This window comes from Ovis aries, chromosome 4 (genome assembly GCF_016772045.2).
Source record: "Ovis aries strain OAR_USU_Benz2616 breed Rambouillet chromosome 4, ARS-UI_Ramb_v3.0, whole genome shotgun sequence".
Taxonomy (NCBI): domain Eukaryota; kingdom Metazoa; phylum Chordata; class Mammalia; order Artiodactyla; family Bovidae; genus Ovis; species Ovis aries.
This window is the reverse complement of record NC_056057.1, coordinates 104,193,665-104,213,946: the sequence shown is the minus strand read 5'-3', so window position 1 is coordinate 104,213,946 and position 20,282 is coordinate 104,193,665. Positions and strand designations below refer to the sequence as shown.

General features: G+C 37.3%; 1 protein-coding gene and 1 pseudogene across 5 annotated transcripts in view; one reads left to right on the top strand and one right to left on the bottom strand.

Annotated features, from left to right (window-relative positions):
- The window catches only part of IFT56 (intraflagellar transport 56), a 45,698-nt gene that overhangs the window by 7,320 nt on the left and 18,096 nt on the right, over positions 1 to 20,282 (bottom strand). For all 5 annotated transcript variants that reach the window (XM_060415140.1, XM_060415138.1, XM_004008098.6 and 2 more), the window contains 9 exons: positions 13,948 to 14,022; positions 9,648 to 9,750; positions 8,284 to 8,339; positions 6,994 to 7,047; positions 5,851 to 5,914; positions 4,311 to 4,399; positions 4,023 to 4,106; positions 2,234 to 2,303; positions 1,312 to 1,418 (listed from right to left, as the gene is read on the bottom strand). In XM_060415140.1, coding sequence (XP_060271123.1) covers positions 1,312 to 1,418; positions 2,234 to 2,303; positions 4,023 to 4,106; positions 4,311 to 4,399; positions 5,851 to 5,914; positions 6,994 to 7,047; positions 8,284 to 8,339; positions 9,648 to 9,750; positions 13,948 to 14,022 — 702 coding nt within the window. The remainder of the gene's footprint in view (positions 1 to 1,311; positions 1,419 to 2,233; positions 2,304 to 4,022; positions 4,107 to 4,310; positions 4,400 to 5,850; positions 5,915 to 6,993; positions 7,048 to 8,283; positions 8,340 to 9,647; positions 9,751 to 13,947; positions 14,023 to 20,282) is intronic.
- On the top strand, positions 19,744 to 20,064 carry LOC114114554 (large ribosomal subunit protein eL36-like; annotated as a pseudogene).

The following is a 20,282-nucleotide window of genomic DNA, read 5'->3' as shown; positions in this document are numbered from 1 at the left end:
TGTCTTTTGAACAGGAAGAAATATTCACCAAATAGTTTTCAGAATTTGAGGTTAGTTTTGTAAAAAGCTTTTAATCTATAGGATAGGGTCCCAAATTCTTCACTGTCTTTCCAACTCCCTACACACACACACACACATACACACACACACAAAGCTCCTCTTTTACTAAATCTGACTCCACTTCTTCTGGTTCCCTTGTCCTTCCTGTCTACTATTTACACCAAGGTTTCCCAAAGGTTTGGTTTGCAACTCTTTATTCTTCTTACTTGACTCCCTTATCTGGGAAATTTCACTGTTTTTCAGGGCATCTATTACTATTGACGGAGAAGGCAATGGCAACCCACTCCAGTACTCTTGCCTGGAAATCCCATGGACGGAGGAGCCTGGTAGGCTGCAGTCCGTGGGATTGTTAAGAGCCGGGCACGACTGAGCGACTTCACTTTCACTTTTCACTTTCATGCATTGGAGAAGGAAATGGCAACCCACTCCAGTGTTCTTGCCTGGAGAATCCCAGGGACAGAGAAGCCTAGTGGGCTGCTGTCTATGGGGCCACACAGAGTCGGACACGACTGAAGTGACTTAGCAGCAGCAGCAGCAGCAGCAGCAGCATTACTAGTGAAGAGGTGATTTCTCCAAATCTGTCTCTCAATGTCAGAGGACACTGCTGTTTTTTCTTATTTGTTTACTTTGGATGGATTGGGTCTCCATTCCTATGCATGAGCAGCGGCTACTCTCTAGCTGCAGTGGGCCGGTTTCTCATTGCGATGGCTCCTCCTGTTGTGGAGCACTGGCTCTAGGCAAGCTGGCTTCAGGTGTTTTAGCTGGTAGGGTCAGTAGTTGTGGCAGCCGGGCTTAGCTGCCCCGCAGATGTGGAGTCTTCCCAGACCAGGATCGAATCCATGTCCTCTGCACTGGCAGGCACATTCATAACCACTGGACCATCAGGGAAGTCCAGAGGCCATCATTCTTGAGCTTCAGAACCAAACTTCCAACTACCACATGACTATCTCTACCTGCATGATACCTAAAGAGTCATAGCCTTTAGAAATCTAAAACCTCCTCTCTAAACCACTATTTCCGTACATATGATTTTCACGTTTCATTTATATGTATACATGTTTTACATACACATAAAATCCTGCCTATCTCTGAGTTCAGTTCATTTATAAAAGGGATGACATTTCTGATATCACTATGTAGATTCTCCCACCTATGACCATTTAGTCTCTAGGACACTTTCCCCTAACATTTAGTCAATGCACCAGTGTGATACTGATCTTCACCTTCCCCTTAGATTTCACTCAGACTCACCTTGTAGCAGTCATTAGCAATGAGCTGCAGGAGGCTAAAGGACTCGCCAGAGGTTTCCATCTTGAGATAAAGCTCCCAGGCTAGTCTTGGCTTCTTATTCATAATGTCTACAAAGAGAAACAAAGATTTACGTTTTCTAAATGTACAAGAAGTACACTTCTGCATCTTGCTAGTCTATGGATTTGGTTTTATGTTAGAAACATAGTAAGTAATAGTAAACAGTGAACATTTTACATGGAAAGCTTGCAATGTTGGCATTAAACTGGTTCCCTATCAGGACTCTATATACAGTGCTTAAAATACTTGTTAGGCTTCAGGTAAGTATGTCTTTTTAGACTGAGTTGATTTTCAGTAGTTCTCATGTTGCTCATCTGCTTAAAAAGTCATCTATCATTCATTCAATCCCACTAATAAAGTTTCAGCCTCACTTAGAAGATCTAATTGCTAAAATTTCCTAAGACATCAAAAACTTAGTGAACATTTTAAATCCAAGTGAAAAAAAGGAACAAGAAAAAACACTGGAGAAAGACAGATAGAGATGATAGGCTATATATATACATATATATATATAGCACACAAAAATTATGTTTTTGACATTTTACTACTTTTCAGGCCTACACCATAGTGAAAAGGTAAAATTAACATAACAATATCATTTAGCAAAAAAAAAAAGGCAAAGTAAACTGAGACTCTGGAAGCTGAAACATGCTAAAGAAAGAACTTGGCATCTTTTGGACTGCTGGTGCTAGGTCACGGCCATATGGAAGAACTAACCACAGGGCACACTTGTATACATACGCATACATGGCCACCTCTACTGAGCAGCACTAACAACACAATCTCAGAGTTTAACCATTCTACAAGACAAAATCAGAAAACAATAAAAGGAAGATTCCTCTATAATGTTTAAAAGAAGACTCACAGCACCGAGCTAACCAACTGAGGTAAATGTAGTCATTTTTCATCTTCTCACTTTGGATTAAAAGGAAAACCTGCAAGAGGAAGGAAAAGGGAACAAACATACAGAAGCTTTTATAGTAAAAATATCCACAGCAGCTTGCCTTAGACTAATGAGCATTATAATGACCAAATTCTACACAGGCTGCTGAGAAAAGTGAAGGATAAAATTGTGGTGATTTTAACACATTTCTCTCAGTTATTGAGGCTTTCCTCGTAGCTCAGTCAGTAAAGAATCTGCCTGCAATGGAGGAGACCTGGGTTTGATTCCTGGGTTGGGAAGATCCCCTGGAGAAGGAAATGGCAACCCAGTCCAGTATTCTTGCTTGGAGAATCCCATGGACAGAGGAGGCCTAGCAGGCTACAGTCCATGGGGTCGCTAAAGTCAGACATGACTTAGCGACTAAACTACCATCTCAATTATTGAGGGCTTCCCTGATGTCTCAGTGGTAAAGAATCCTCCTACCAATGAAGAAGGGTTCGATCCCTGGGTTGGGAAGGTCCCCTGGAGAAGGAAATGGCAACCCTCTCCAGTATTCTTGCCTGGAGAATCCCATGGACAGAGGAACATGGGCTACAGTCCTTGGGATTGCAAAGAGTCAGTCACAACTTAGTGACTAAGGACGAGCACTCAGTTATTGATATCATAAGGTGACATGAGGTTAGTAATGATACAGAAGATTTGAACAGAATAATTAACAACTGCAGATGCTACTGGGCATTAAAGCAAGTCTTAACAGATTTTAAAGGATTCGTGTTATACAGACACACTCTATGACCACAATACAATTAAGTTAGAAATCAAAATAACCTGGATATATATATTTCCCCTCCTGATTCATGTTGAGGTTTGACCAAAAACAGCAAAATTCTGTAAGGCAATTATTCTTCAATAAAAAATATATTAAAATTTAAAAAAAAACTGGAAAAGATAACATACACACTTGAAAATCATGAAAAATGTTTTAAAATAACTCACAGTTAAAGATAATAAAAAGATAATTTCTAAACACAATGGAAATTGGAAAACACTTAGAATTTCAATAATAATAAATTGAGTCATTTGTTGAATAATAACAAAACTGAATTAAGTAACTCAACTGAAATATTTTGAATCATTTGGATAATCAATCTATGGAGTTAGATATCAAGATAGTGGTTAGCCTTGTGAGAAAGGGACTGCCTCCAAAAGGGGATGAGAAGGTTCACCAGGTTATGATAAAATTCTATTATCTGGGTGCTGACTATTTGGGTATGTTCACTTTAAAAATTCATCAAGCTGTGTATTTTGATTTGTATACTTTTCTCCATGTATGTTATGTCTTTATAAACTTGATCCAAAAAAGGAAAATATGAATGTGTTTATACATGTATATCTGTCAATATGCACTGTAGCCCGCCAGGCTCCTCTGTCCATGCAACTTTCCAGGCAGGAATACTGGAGTGGGTTGCCATTTCCTTCTCCAGGGGATCTTCCCCACCCAGGGATGGAAACCCACATCTCTTATGTCTCCTGAACTGACAGGAGGGTTCTTTACCACAAGCACAACCTGGGAAGCCCCATAAAATTTATCCAAAAAAGGAAAACATGAACGTAGTCATAATCTACATGTTTATTTATATTGTACTTTTTAATGTAACCTAAGAACAATGGAACTTTCAATAATCCTTTAGCTTTAAACAGGTATTTCCATGAGAAAAAGATAATGTTTTTAGATAGAATCATTCAAAAGTCTTCAAAAGCAGGTACCTACCTCTTCACCCTCACTGGTATTACCAGTTGCAGCTTTGGCTTGGGCATAATTAAAGTTAAAGATGTCATCATTATAGAAGTAACTCTGAAAAACATCCCAAGAACAGGTCACATTGAGCTTTAACATATAAAAATAACAGTTATACCAGATAAATACAAAAATAATTTTGAGGAATTAGCTGATACCACTATTATTCCCACAGTAAAAGGGTCATCTCCAAAAGTATCTTATCTGTGACATATATAGAGTATTTTGTATACAAAATCACCTAGAAAACTCTACACTGACCTTAAATGAGTTGAGGTAAATCAAGACATCATCAAACTGCTTAAGCAGGAAGAAACAGGAAGCCATGCACTGCCTTCCTGGTATTGTATCTGAAATGGAATGGGAAAAAAATCAGGTGCATTCATGAAACTAAAAGTTCTCTTTAGCTGAAATGTGAGTTATTTTATAATTTAGCAATAAGAAATGTATTCCAAGACATCTTTCTAGATTCTGAAGTTACATTCTGCTTAGTGGATAGAACCTCGGCATATGGAAGTCACAGTACTCAAGAATGACCAACAGTCTCCCCTGCGGTTAACTCTGAGCCCCACATGAGCATGTGTCCTTCGGCCTACAGTTTTCCCTAGGTCTTTTTTCCAGGGCTTTGATTCTCTCGTTCAGCTCCAACACCTGCACATTCAATGAATATGAATTAGTACTCATCATTACTCATCTAAGACAACCTAACACTTCTGATCTCAAATGGAGAAATATTTGGCCATGGAACCATCTGATCCTGATTCTGACCAACTTGTCTGATAACAGATTCCTATTTGAAGTGGCAGAGGATTCGTGTAATACCCTACCTTCGCCACGGTCACTCCTGATCCTCCTTCCTCTGTTCAGTTTTTTTCCTCTGTAACACTTATCGCAGTCAGATACACTGTATAATCTATTTCTTATGTCTATAGTTTGTTCTCTCTAGACTGAACACTGCACAAGGGTGGGGGAATTGCCTGGTTTTGTTTACTGCTGTATCCCTAACACCTCAATAAATTTTTGTTGTAAGAATGAAGTGAAATGGGGAGAGAAAATATGATCCAATAAATGGTTTTGGTGAAACATTTGAAAGAAAATGAATCCCCAGCGGTGATCAGAATATTTAATAATCACTTCAGCATGAATACTATTTGTCAGAATAGATGCCAGCCATTGAAAACAGGTACAGCCAGCCATACTGTTTTATACTGGCTAACTATCAGTCCTTTTTAGATGCCTTTTTCAAAACTTACACTGAATCTTGAGTGATGAGATCAATAGTTTAAAAACAAAAATGAAGCCACAAAACTACTGGCAAAATATAGGTGAATATTACATAACTTCAGGAATAAAAAAGCATTTTCTAAGCTTGATGCCCATAAAATAAATCATTATAGAAAAGAGAAATAAGATTTAAATGTTTTTATATGGGAAAAATACCATAGGCAAAATTAAAAGCAAATGACCTTCTGAAAAAATATCTACAGCGTGACAAAAGCTTTATACCTAAAGAGCTCTTGAGAAATCAAAGTGAACATTTCAAATAAAAAACAGAATCAGATATTTAAAACTCTTATGAACTACAGAATATACTTATTCTCCTCTGTTTATATATCCTCTCATCCCATTTTAGCTGAGCTGTTAAGAAGGGCTAATCTAATATTCTCTCCTGAGTCTGGGTTCCTGCTTTACAATGGGAAACCTAACAGATATATCCCTGGATACAGAATCAAACTTCACCAGTCAATATACGACCAACTCCAGTGATAAATCGTGCTCACATGTACAGATTCAAACATACCACATTCGCTAGCTGATCCTCCCACCAACTGGAAGAACTGCTGGGCAATTTTCATATGATCCCTCTAAAAAACCAAGCAGAGCTGATAAGAGGAATGAACTGAAAATACATCATTTGTATTACACTTTATGGTTTCAACATATTTGTCAGGATTTAACAAATTTTAAATTCTCCTCAAATCAGCAGTACTAATTTTTATTAGCATCACCAACTAGAAAGTGACAATCTGTAACTGAATTAAAATCTAGTTAAGATCAGATAGAAAAGAAGAGGAAAAAAAAAATTCAATTCCCAAATTCTATCTTAAAAGTACCTTCATTAAATGAACTCATTCATTCATTCATTCATTCATTTAACAAATATTTATTGCTTTTATCATATATCAGACCTTGTGGTAGGAGCTATAGCTAAAACAAGGAGTAACTTAGTAAAATCATTAATTTATTCAATAGCTATTTACTGCCTATTTGAGGCAATTTGGAGGGAGCTGGAGATAAAAAGATTTATTTACATCCCATTTCATTCCAAAAAGAACCTACTATGCCATATTCAGGTGAATAAGAGCTTAATTTTAGTTAGTGTTTTGTATTTATAAAAAACTTTCCCAAAGAAACAATTATTCTCATTTTACAGATGCCAAAATTATAGCTCAGAGGTATGCAAGGTTAAAAAAAAGTCAGTGAAAGTAAAAATGAAGTTTTGCAATGATTTGCTATTGTTACTAGATAAACACATTGTTCAACAATTGGGCTTTTTTTTCCCCTTAGAAAGCAGTAACTCTTAAGCCTATAGCTTTCTTTTTTTTTTTTTTTTTTTTCAGTCTTTATTCGATTCTGCTTTATTTTTTGGACAAGCCACATGGTTTGTGGGATCTTGTTCTCCATCCAGGGATTGAACCTGGGCCCTTGGCAATGAGAGCGCCAAGTCCTAACCACAGGACCACCAGGGAATTCCCTTTTTCTGTCTTCAAATAACACAGAATTCTGTCACAATGTAATCTGGATTGGTGGATATGGAGAAATAAAAGGAACTGCAGAGGAGCCTATTTGTAAGGTTATTACTAGTTGAACTCTGACATTCATTTTTATTTTTTCCACACATTGTAACTTCACAAACTATAGATACCAGTGGTTTTATACTCACCGAACACATTTCCTGGCCAAGGGCTGCATTGACCACTCCTTTGAGGATATACTCCTGGAAACGTGCAATATCAGTAATTAATTTAAAAGGAACAAAAAACTAACAGATATCTCTCAAAAAAATCATTTGCATCAATTCAATGCTTTATATATATTATCAAAAGTTACCCAAAGTCACTTTGCTCTGTTCTATCCCTGGTAAGAATAAAAGAATTAGGAGACTTTCATTTGGCTCTCAGGAAAGTATTCATATAACAGAATTAATCATATTTGTAAATTCTCAATCATAAACGGAAAAACTCAGTGGACATGCATAGGAGTTTTATTTTTATTTCAATTCAGTGGAAAAATTAACCATAAAATTTTATGTAATAATTTTTACACTTTATCAGCCACTGCCATTCTCTGTGACCATATCACACACACATACACATATAATTTTCCCTTTCCAATGATATAATAACCTTCCTTTGCTAGTGATTCCTTTCCTCAAATATAAATAAATTAATTAATAACAATAATCCTCTGACTCTCATTTGTAAGGTATTCTCATTTTGGAGTCCTGAGTCCTTATCTGTATCCCCTTCAGACTTGGTTCTGTTCTTTAACAGATACTCTTCTTAGCTTTATGAATTTTTCATTTTTTTGTACCACACAGGATCTTAGTTCCCTGAACAGAGATCAAACCAGTATCCCCTGCAGTGGAAGTATGGAGTCCTAATGACTGGATCACCAGGGAATTCTGATTTTTATGTGAGTACTATTTTTATTTAAGACAGCTCTTAAAAAGAATAAAACAAAAGATGCTGAAGCTTTAAATACACTTGAGAAATATACCAACTTAGATCTGGAAGTATTTTTGAGTCTTTCACTCAATGAGTGGGACGCCTAGTTCATGCTTAGCGTTCATATCACCAGAGACACAATACTAACACAGTGCCAGCATTCAAGGAGTGAGCAAGCAGCAGGGGACAAAGGCACAGTACAGACAGTCATACCGGTGACATGTTTCCATGTCTCGTTTCATCAGAATTCTAGATTTCAGCGTTTTCAAACCTCAACCCTTTTGAGGAAATGACCATATTTATGGGAGTTTACAAATGTCAAAAAAGCCCAGAATATTGACTTTCATATCAAAAGTCTCATGTAATATTCCCAGATCAACATACACAAACTTTCCTGAGAGTCTACAAGCAGGAATCTTCCCCAATATGCCTTCCAACTACCTTTCAACAGAAATTCCACCTTCAGCAGAACTTGGTTAGTAAAAATGTAACACATTGTCAATTACCTGAGGAGTAGTAGGTTCCAGATCCTTAATTAAGTTATAAGCTTCCTGTACATCATCTGAAATATAAGAAATAAGTAGCCATATTAGTCTGTATCCTAGCAAACTTTTCTGAAACAGTCGCCCCAAATGATAAGGTCCTTCAAATATTGATGAGAAGTATGATTTGCTTTTCCTGTTTCTTAACTCTCCATCAAGTTCAATGTTAGTAGTAGATAACCAAATATCTGTAGGAAACCTGTATTAAGCCACGAAGCACTTAAGGGTTCAAGCTAAAAATAAGGAACAGGGAAGTATATGCTTATGGCATTGTAATTATATAAGAAAAACATCCATTTTAAAATATATATATATATATGTGTGTGTGTGCATATATATATATATATATATATATAAAGTACATAGGAGTAAAATGACACAAAGGCTGGGACTAGCTTTAAAATATTTCACAACAAAACTGGAAGAGGGAGGATAAATGAAGAAAGACTGGCAATATCTACAAGACTATTGTATCTGGGGTTATTATTTGGGTGTTCATACTATTAACTTTTGTTTTGTTTATGTTTGAAAGTTCTTAGAATAAAAATTAGTTTATAAAATATATAAGGTGTTTCTTTAATTCTTGTCCAAAAGCTTATTTCTTTGTGCTGATGTATCAAATGGGAGAGAACTATTTGCAAGTTCATGGTCTCCTGTTAATAAACACTTCACATTTCCCTTGATGAGGATGTTGTCTGGTTGGTTCCTACCATGCACCTTAAACGGCCCACACTTAGTCTGAGGCCTATGACAGACTGCCAGCACCCCTGCGTGGGAGCTCCCACCCTGTGCTCACGACTGTGAGACAACACACTGCTTGGGCCTGTGCCTCCAATTTATCCTTACTTAGGGGCAATAAATACCATGCTCACTTCTCATCTTAATATTTCGCAGAAGCTGGGGGCACAAGGAAACAGAAAGACAGATAATTAGAGCAAATAAAAAAGTTAATGATGAGAAAAAGACACAAGGAACTGTAGATGGACATTACACACCAAGGAACACACAGAAAAGAAGAAATGAGGGAGGGAAAGGAAAAATAGAAAACCTGAAATGAAATGAATAGAGGACAAAGGGCAGAAAAATAAGAGGAAAAGAAAAAAACCAGAATGGGCGAGAGATTGGAAGCAACAGAAGAGGAAAGAGGAGATAAAGAGAAAAGGCACAACAAATAAATATCAATAAATTTGCTCTGTCCTGTGAACCTGCTACAAATATATTTTTGGAAGTATTATGAAGTGATTTTAAAGGTTAAGCAAGTAGTTTAGTTGGAGAGTAAATGTTCTAAAATGTCTTACACAGGCAAGATCAAGACACATTTCTCTTACCTTGACGAAGATAGTAAATCACTAAGTTTAGCCTAGCTTCAGGAATGACATCAACCAGGGGAGGCAAAACCTGCAAAGCCCCTTCTCCTCCTCGGAAAACTACCTAAAGAGAGAAAAGCCGTTATTATGGCAGCAAATACAAGTATGTTTTTTGGTGGAAATACACTCGGAGCTGGCACAACAGTTACTCTTTGGAGGGACGAATATATTTTTGAAGCTTTCTCTATACACACATGACCTTGATCTCATTTAAAAAAAAAAAAAAGGCATCCTAGGGACTTCTCTGGCAGTCAAGTGGTTAAACTCTGTGCTTCAGTGTAGGGGCTACGGATTTGATCTTTGTTTGGGGCACTAAGTCCCACGTGCTTCACGGCCAGAAAAAAGTCATCCTAAATGTAAGAAATAGAATAAAGGCATAGCCCTATTGCATATATTTCCTTTTCTCCTCATAAGAACTATACTAAACTCTTAAAGTACTCAATAATTAATGAAACTTTTTTCTAGACAGATATTCTACATTAAAAACTCCATGAAGGAATTTATGAAATCCTTCTGAGATTATTTCCTCATCTCTAAATGGCATTAGTAATGTCCACCTTTCAGAGTTATCATAAGAATGAAATAAGTTAAAGTGGGCTACCTGCATGGCATATCGTAGGTTATATTTTGTTTTATTAAAATATTAGTAAATATTCATTAACACCTACTATATGCCTGGTATTGTAATATCAGGGCTACACCAGGAAAAAGTCCTTCTCCTGTCTGACTTATACTATAGTTATACTATAGTATATAGTCCTGTCTATAGTATATAGTCTGTACTTAAATGGGGAGAGACCTTCAAAGAGCAAGCTTAAGTATGCTGTCATATGGTAATAAAAGCTACAGAGGATGGCTAAAACAAAAACACCATCCATGAAAGGATGGTTTTACATGCTGTTTTGTACCCACAGCCTAGCACAGTATCTGACACATAGTAAATTATTTCACAAATAAATATACAGAAATCAAGGCAATCGGGCATAAACTACCTAGTCTCTTCTTTCTATATCAAAATATCCATCTGGTCATTTTTTTTGGTTCTCCTTGTCTAAGATGTTCCCTTCCCTTGCCAAGATTAATTCCTACAATTGTCTTCTTTGATGTCATGATTTTAACTCCATTTGGATCTTGTTTCTGCAGTAATATTCTATTTCATTAATCCTGGTCCACTTCTCAACTTTAAATATGCACAAAGGTTTCTACTTTCTTGAAAAATCTTCACTTCACTTGGTGCCACTGTTCCCTTTGAAAAGCATCGTACTTTTTCTCCTTTTTTCAATGCCACACTTGAAAAGTAAGTGGTTTGCTGTTTCAGCTTCCTCTCTTCCTCTCCTTAACCTCCCAGAAAACTTGCTGCTGCTCTCTGCACACTAATAAACCCATTCTACAAGTCACAAATATCAACCCCTTTGACCAAATTCAATAGACTTTCCTCTCTTCTTGCTCCATGACATATCTGCAGTTTTGACACCGGTGGCCACAGCATGACAATAAAAGCACTATTTACTAAATGCTTACTGTATGCTGTATACTGCCTGAGGTACCTTACATATATTACCTCATTTCATCTTCACAAGGAAATAAGGTAGGTGCTGTGATTTCCTCTATTCTACATAAGAGAACATAGAGACTCATCAGTGTTTAGTGACTTACCCACAGTTACAAAGCTAGTATATAGTGTACTTGATTTTGACATCAGGTCTGACTGCAAAAGCTGACGTCAGTAACAATTTGTGCTGCTTAATATTTTTTTCAGGTTTTATCTTAAACTATAAAATTAATCTGTATTTACTAGAAAGAACTTACATATGGCAACCCACTCCAGTGTTCTTGCCTGGAGAATCCCAGGGACGGGGGAGCCTGGTGGGCTGCCGTCTATGGGGTCACACAGAGTCGGACACGACTGAAGTGACTTAGCAGTAGCAGCAGCAGCATTACAACAGGCAAAAGGAAAATTACCATTTTCTCACTTTTCTTTTTAATCCCACCCTCCAAGTATAACTCCCATCACTAGCTAATATGCACCTTCCAGTTATATGTATATATAAAGGTTCTTTACTCTGGCTGTATATCATATCCACTTAGAAAACTTTTAAGAGAAGTATTGATAGTTGAACCTTAGCCCAACCATTCAATAAAAATCTCACACATTAATATTTTAAAAAATCTCCTGGGTGATTAAAACGTGTTGTTGTAATGACATTACAACTTCTGTGGTGGCGTCTCTGGTGGCTCAGACAGTTAAGAATCCACTGCAATGCAGGAGACCTGGGTTCAATCCCTGGACTGGGAAGATCCCCTGGAGGAAGGCATGGCAACCCACTCCAGTAGTCTTGCCTGGAGAATCCTCATGGACAGAGGAGCCTGGTGGGCTACAGTCCATGGGGTTGTAAAGAGTCGGACATGACTGAGCGACTAAGCACAGCACAGCACAATGACATTACAGTCAGAAGCAACCTGTGTCCATCAACAGACGAGCTGAATGGACAAAGAAGATGTGGTCTGTATATACAATGGAATATTGCTCAGCCATAAAAAATAATGAAAAATTTGCCATTTGCAACATGGATGGATCTGGAGGGCATTATGCTAAGTGAAATAAGTCAGACAGAGAGACAAATATTGTTTGATATCACTTATATGTGGAATCTAAAAAAAAATTCAACACACCAGTGAATAGAGCAGAAAAGCAGCAGACAGACTCACAGATATAGAGAACAAACTAGTGGTTACCAGTGGGGAGGGCAGTATGTGGGGGGTGGGGGAAGTATAGACTATTGGGTGTAAGACAGGATATAAAGACGTATTTGTATAACACAGAGCACATAGCTGATATTTTGTAATAACTGTAAATGGAGTATAACCTTTAAAAATTATATAAAAATTAGAAAACTTTTATAAAATGACTGTTGACTATTGAACAATGGTAAGGGGGATTGTTTAAGGGTGCTGACTCTCCACACAATTGAAAACGCAAATATAATTTACAGTCAGCCACCCACATGCAGGGTTCCTCCATATATGAGGATTCAACCCACCTCAGATAGTACAGTATTAATGACAGAAAAATCTGTGTATGAGTGGACCCACGCATTTCAAACCTGTGTTGCAGAAGGGGTTGTACATTATGTAGGTGTTTTCTCTCACCTGCCCCTTTTTGAGTTATTTTCTTATTCTCCTCTTTCAGCCCCTTAAATACAAATACTCTCTTGAACAATATTTCTCTTTTTTCAACCTTTTCTTCAGCTATCCCTACTCTTATGAAAACTCCTAAATGTTAATCTCTTAATCTTCCAGTCTTAATCTCTTTCCAAGTTTAATTTCCAGACTACTCTCTCTAACATATCATATTCTCCACAAAAATGAATCTGGCTTTAATTTATAGACTAAATTAGAAGTGAAAAGGTTAGAGCCAGGAGCTCATAATGCAAAATAATCTCAGAAAACTCTGTGATGGAGGCCTGAGTTAGAGGAGGAATGGAATAAATAGAAAACACTGCCAACGAAGAATTAATAGGATTAAGTGACTGAGTATCAGAAATAAAGGGGAAGAGAGAGTCTAAACCAGCTACGGTTTTCAGCATTGGTACTGGGAGACTTAGTGCTAACGAAGGTGCAGAGAAATCAGAAGGAAAAGGTGTAGTTATTATTATTGCCATATTCACACAAGGAATCTGAAACTCAACAATACTGAGTAATATGCTCAGTGTCCCCAGGTGTCTGAGTTGAATACAGCTGCTCTGCGCCCACTTTACTGCTGAGTCAATTGAATCAAACTTGAAACTTATCTGAATCTTTTTTTTTTTTTAGCAACTATCCCAGTGCAAATTTTCTGTTCCAGTAAATTCAGTCTGCTCACATACGTCTTCCTCATTCATTCATTCATGTCCTTGCCACAAATGAACCCTTTAAATCCAAGGCATCTTCAAAGACCAGCTCAAGTTTTACTTTCATCAGAAAGTAAAGGATTTTCACTTTCATCAGAAAGTAAAGGATATGTTCCTTTGTCTTTGCCAACAAAATGAACACTTGGATCTCACTGCCTCACACTTCTTTCTAAAGTATGTGTTACTGCCTTCCCAGTAAGGAAAGAACCTGGTATCTTAAACTCATTCTCTCTCCTCCACAAGAAGAAAGAATTCACTTGGAGTAGAGAAATACTTGTTGAGATAGTTCCCTTCATTCATCTTCCCAACCACTGTAATGTACCCAAAATAGGGTAGGCCTCAAATCATCAAGACTGGAAACTCTTATTCACCAGATTGTGCCTGATGAGCTCTTTAGCAAATTCAAAGGAAGAAGAAGCGTTGTCCATCAAGCTTTTGAGTTCTGCCTGAAATTAAAAAAAGGAAAGGCTTATGAAAATGACAAGTGTATAGTTCTTACATTACCTGTAAGAATTACAAAGTTTTATAGCTTACAAAGACTTTAACATGCTGCTTCCTTTGTTCTGCAGGGCTCTGAGAAATAATCAATGTAATTATTATTCTCCTCATTTTACAGATGAGAACGTTGAGGCTTATAAACATTAAATGACTGAACCTCTAAGCAGCAAGTCTGAAACTGGTGAACCCAAATCTAAAGACTCCTAGAGTTAGTCTTTCCTTTCAGGTGATAAACTTTTAACAACTAAGGTTGGTTATTTTTCTTTATTTAACATTTTATATTAATTAACTTATTTATGTATTACTTATTATTTTTGACTGCACTGGGTCTTTACTGCTGCACGTGGGCTTTCTGTAGTTGTGGTGAGAGGGGGCTACTCTTCATTGAAGTGTGTAGGCTTCTCTTGTTGCAGAGCATGGGGTTGAGGTACTTGGGCTCCAGTAGCTGCAACACTCGGGCTCAGTAGTTCAGTAGTTGTGGTCAAGGGCTCTAGAGCCCAGGCTCAGTAGGTATGGTACATAGGCTTTAGCTGCTCAACGGCAGGCAGAATCTTTCTGGACCAGGGATTGAACTTGTGCCTCCTACATTAGCAGTTGGACTTTCAACCACTGTAACACCAGGGAAGTCCACTACGGTTGATTCTTCAATCTGACCATTCCACCTGTGTCCTGAATTTTCCTATACTTTCTTCCTGCTGAATTGGCCTTTATTTACATAATGCAATCAATATACCTTCTCCCTTCTATGTTACTATTTATTAGAACTATCAGATCTCTTTTGTTTTATCCTGCTTCTTTAACTTCCCCTAGAACAAATGGTCAGCCATTTCTACAGTGTCTTTAGTAATGTCTGAGGCTTATTTATCCACTTCCTCAGCTTTCTGCTATTCCCTCTTGCCAATTTATAATTCTGACTAATTCTCACCTTCTTTTTCTACCTCCATCAGTGGATACCTAAGATTTTCTGTATAAAATAATTAAATTCTTGACTGTTCTCACTAAGCACTACAAACTTGTTCTACCTGATGCCATATGGGAATGCACACCTATGTAGCAACCTTTTACTAATCTCCTCTTGTCTACAGCAGGAATTCCAAAGTCTTGGGTAATATTAGGCTAGTTTAGCAGTTTTCAAGCTTTTTGATCTCAAGGTCTTTTTTAAACCTTAAAAATTACTAAGGATCCCAAAGAGTTTTTGTTTAAGTGGGTTACAGCCATTCATATATATTGTATTAGAAATTCAAACAGAAATTTCAAGTATTCAATTAATCAAAAGTACTAATAAACTAACTACACATTAACACAAATAACATATTTTTCATTAAAAAAAACTGTATTTACCAATACAAAAATTTAGTGAGAAGAATGGTACTGTTATCTATTTTTGCAAGTCTCTTCAATGTCTGCCTTAACAGATGACAGCTTGATTGGCATATCTGTGCCTGCAATCAACCTATTTTGAAATCATGCTGTCTCTGGAAAACTTCACTGCACACTCAAAAGTGAATGAAAGCGAAAAGACAAAATCTTTTAGTATTATGAGGCTAGCTTTGATCTCAGACAGGGCCAGCCAGGACAAAAGGTGAGGCAAGTGAGATGTGCAGGGCACAAAATTTAAAGCAGCACTCACTGCACATGAAAAGATGCTCAACATCATTCTAGCTATCAGGAAAATACAAATCAAAATTACAGTGAGATTCTAATCCACATCCACTGGGATGGCTAGAAGAAAAAAGACAGATAATAACAACTGTTGGTAAGGATGTAGAAAAATTGAAACTCCAAACTCTTACACACATTGCTAGTGGGAGTGGAAACTGGTGCAGCCACTTTGGAAAATAGTCTGAAAGACCCTCAATTAAATATAGCTACCATATGACCCAGGAATTCCATTTCTAGGTATATGCCCAAGAGAAATGAAACATATTCAAAACATGCCCCCAAACATGTATATACATGTTTACAGCAGCATTATCATAATAGGAAGAATGTGGAAACAATCCAAATATCCATCTCTGACAATTGGAAAGATACAATGTGGTATATCCATACAATAGAATATTATTTGGTGACAAAAATGAATGAAGTACTGAAACATGTTATAACACAATGCACTTCATAGACATTAAGCTAAAGTAACACAGGCCAATCATAAAAGGTTATATATGATTAATATATGACTCTTTTTCAGAGGAAATATCCAAAACACACAAATCTATAGAAACGGAAAGTGGATTAGTAGCTGTTTGGGGTTGGCGGGATGGTGGTTGATAGCTATAGATTATAGAGTTTCTTTTTGAAGTAATGGAAGTGTTTTAGAATTGACTGTGGTGGGAATTCCCTGGCAGTCCAGTGGTTAGGACTCAGCACTTTCACTGCCAAGGGTGTGGGATCAATCCCTGGTTAGGGAAGTTAGATCTTGCAAGCTGCATGGTGTAGTCAAAAGTAGGGGGGGGAAGTGTTTAAAAATAAATAAATGAATAAAATTGACTGTGGTGAAGATTAACCACAGTGGTGAATACCTACAGAACTGTGTATTTCAAAAGGGTGACTACATGGTACGTTAGTTATACCTCAATAAAGCTGTTAAAACATAGAGGTATAAATAGAAGACGTAGGTCATCTTATTTTAGAGTTAAAATGACTTGTCTAAAAGTACAAAAACATAATAGAAATCATGTAAGAAATATTCCTCATGATATACATGCTTTCACATTCAAATTTTCTGTGTCCTATATTTAAAATGAAAATCCCTTATGATTATACAGTGGAGATGACAACTAGGTTCAAGGGATTAGGTCTGGTAGACAGTGTCTGAAGAACAATGGACAGAGGTTTATACATTGTACAGGAGGTTGTGACCAAAACCATCCCAGAGAAAAAGAAATGCAAGAAGGCAAAGTGGCTGAATGAGGAGACTTTACAAATACCTAAGAAAAGAAGACAAGCAAAAGGCAAAGGAGAAAGGGAAAGATATACCCAACTGAACGCAGACCTCCAGAAAATAGCAAGAAGAGATAAGAAAGCCTTCTTTAGTGAATAATGCAAAGAAAGAGGAAAACAATAGAATGAAAAAGACTAGAGATCTCTTCAAACAAACGAGATAACGGGAACATTTCACGCAAAGATGGGCACAATAAAGGACAGAAATGGCAAGGAATCACAGAAGTAGAAGAGATTAAGAAGATGTGGCAAGAACACATAGAAGAATTGAACGAGAAAGGTCTTAATGACCCAGATAACCACAGTGGTGTAGTCATTCACCTAGAACCAGACATCCTGGAGTGTGAAGTTAAGTGGGCTTAAGGAAGCATTATTATGAACAAAGCTAGTGGGGGTGATGGAATTCCAGCTGAGCTATTTCAAATTCTAAAAGAAGATGCTGTTAAAGTGCTGCACTCAATGTGGTAGCAAATTTGGAAAACTCAGTAGTGGCCACATGACTGGAAAAGGTCAGTTTTCATTCCAATCCCAAAGAATGTTCAAATTACCATACCATTGCACTCATTTCACATGCTAGCAAGACTATGCTCACAATCCTTCAAGCTAGGCTTCAGCAGCAGATGAACTAAGAACCTCCATATGTTCAAGCTGGATTTGGAAAAGGCAGAGGAACCAGAGATCAAATTGCCAGTATATGCTGGATCATAGGAAAAAGCAAGGGAATTCCAAAAAAATATCTATTTCTGCTTCATTGCTAAAGCCTTTGGCTGTATGTATCACAACAAACTGTGGAAAATTCTTAAAGGGATGGGAATACCAGACCGCCTTAACCTGCCTCCTGAGAAACCTGTATGCAGGACAAGAAGCAACAGTTACAACTGGACATGGAACAACGGACTGGTTCAAAATCGGGAAAGGAGTACATCAATGTTGTATATTGTCACCTGCTTATTTAACTTATATACAGAGTACATCATGTGAAGTGCTGGGCTGGATGAAGCGTAAGCTGGAATCAAGACTGCCAGGAGAAGTAGCAATAACTTCAGATATGCAGATGATACCACTTTAATAGCAGAAAGCAAAGGGGAACTACAGAGCCTCTTGATGAAGGTGAAAGAGGAAGATGAAAACTCTGGCTTAAAATTCAGCATTCAAAAAATGAAGATATGGCATCTGGTCCCATCATTTCATGGCAGATAGATGGGGAAAAGTGGAAACAGTGACAGATTTTATTTTCTTGGGCTCCAAAATCACTGTGGACAGTGACTGCAGCCACCAAATTAAAAGATGCTTGCTCCTTGGAAGAAAAGCTATGACAAACCTAGACAGAATATTAAAAAGCAGAAATATCACTTTGCCGACAAAGGTTCGCATAGTCAAAGCTATGGTTTTTCCAATAGTTGTAAACAGATGTGAGAGTTGGACCATAAAGAAGGCTGAGCATCGAAAAATTGATGCTTTTGAACTGTGCAGCAGGAGATGACTCTTGAGAGTCCCCTGGACAGCAAGGAGATTAAACCAGTCAATCCTAAAGGAAATCAACCATGAATATTCATTGGAAGGACTGAGGCTGAAGCTCCAATTCTTTGGCCACGCAATGTGAAGAGCTGACTCTTTGGAAAAGACCCTGATGCTGGAAAAGTCTGAGAACAAGAGGAGAAGGGGCAACAGAGATGAGATGGTTGGATGGCATCACTGACTCATAGACATGAGTTGGAGCAAGTTCCAGGAGTTGGTGATAAATAGAGAAGCCTGGAGTACTGCAATTCATGGAGTCCCCCAAAGAGTCAGACAGGACTTAATGACTCAACAACAACAACACTAATATTTAAAACATGTATTAGGGTTTTGTCTTTTCAATCTAACTTGTCAATCTTTGTCGTTAATTGAGAAACAAAACCTTTTAGATATAATTAAGATAATTTGGGTTTGTAAAAGGCAAAACAATAAGCTTTTAGAATATCAGAGAACAAAATTTGGGCTAGGAAATATTTTTTTAAACAAAATACAAAAAGCACTAAACATAAAGAAAAAGATAAATTGACTATGTTTCAGCCTATAAAATCTTTGATAATTGCTCAGCTCACTATCTACTATGTATATAAAGTTAAGGACTTTATATACATCACAAAAACCTACAATAATTCAGTACTGTTATTTTGCATACTTTGTACTGAAACCACATAGCTAGAAACCTAAGATTGGAATTTGGATAAAATGTCTTTATCCTCTGAAACTATTCCTTCCTTTCGCAAGCATCCTATTCTCACTGCTTCTATTTCTTCATCTACTTGTCTTTCTTCTGCCACATCCCTTAGGACATTTCTCAGTCCAAGAGGTTACTCATTCACTCCTTATCTCCTTGACATCTAGCTTCAACACTCAATAATAATGATACTCTAATCAGTATAGGAAATACCAATTATGAAACCCAATGGCTTTTTCTTAATCTTCATCTTTATTGACCTGTTTTGAACCACCTCCTTTTTTGAAACATGACTCGCCCTTAATCTGTTAGTCATATTTTAAATTTCTCATTCAACCATTACTTCCTTGGCATCAACTTTGTATATACATTGTGCCAGGTCCTGGGATATAAATGTCACAAGGCTTAACCCTCAATAAGCTTATCTAGATTAAAGATAATTAAAGCAGGTTCATGAGGCCTTGCTCCAGTAGGACCCACCACCATCTGGACCCTAAGGGCCCCCATGCAGCTCAGTGCCATGGCTCTGTGCTACCCCATGACTGTGGGCATCAGCAAGGCCTACAAGATGACTAAGAATGTGAACCAACAGAGCTATAGCCACTGTTACTGTGGGCACTTCACCAAGAACAAGCCTCATGATCTGAGAGGTCTGCAGCTTCACCTGTTAGGAGTGGCAAGCCATGGAGCTACTCAAGGTCTCTGAAAGCAGGGCCTCAAGTTCATCAAGAAAAGGGTGGGGACACACATCCATGCCAAGAAGAAGGGAGAGGAGCTGAGTAATGTCCTGGTAGTCATGAGGAAAGTTGCAGCCAAGGACAGAGCTCCTTCCTCTCTGTGAATAATAAAACTTGTTCAGAAAAAAAAAAGTAATTAGGCAACTACCAAACAGTAAGCATGATTTCATATATAGATATAGAATCATATATAATAGCCATATTATTAACAATTATTTGTTGGTAAGATATAATAACCATATTGTTTGATTATATATATATATAAAATCATGGTTGTTATTTGGTAGCTGTATTATCACATGTGTATGTGTGTATACATATA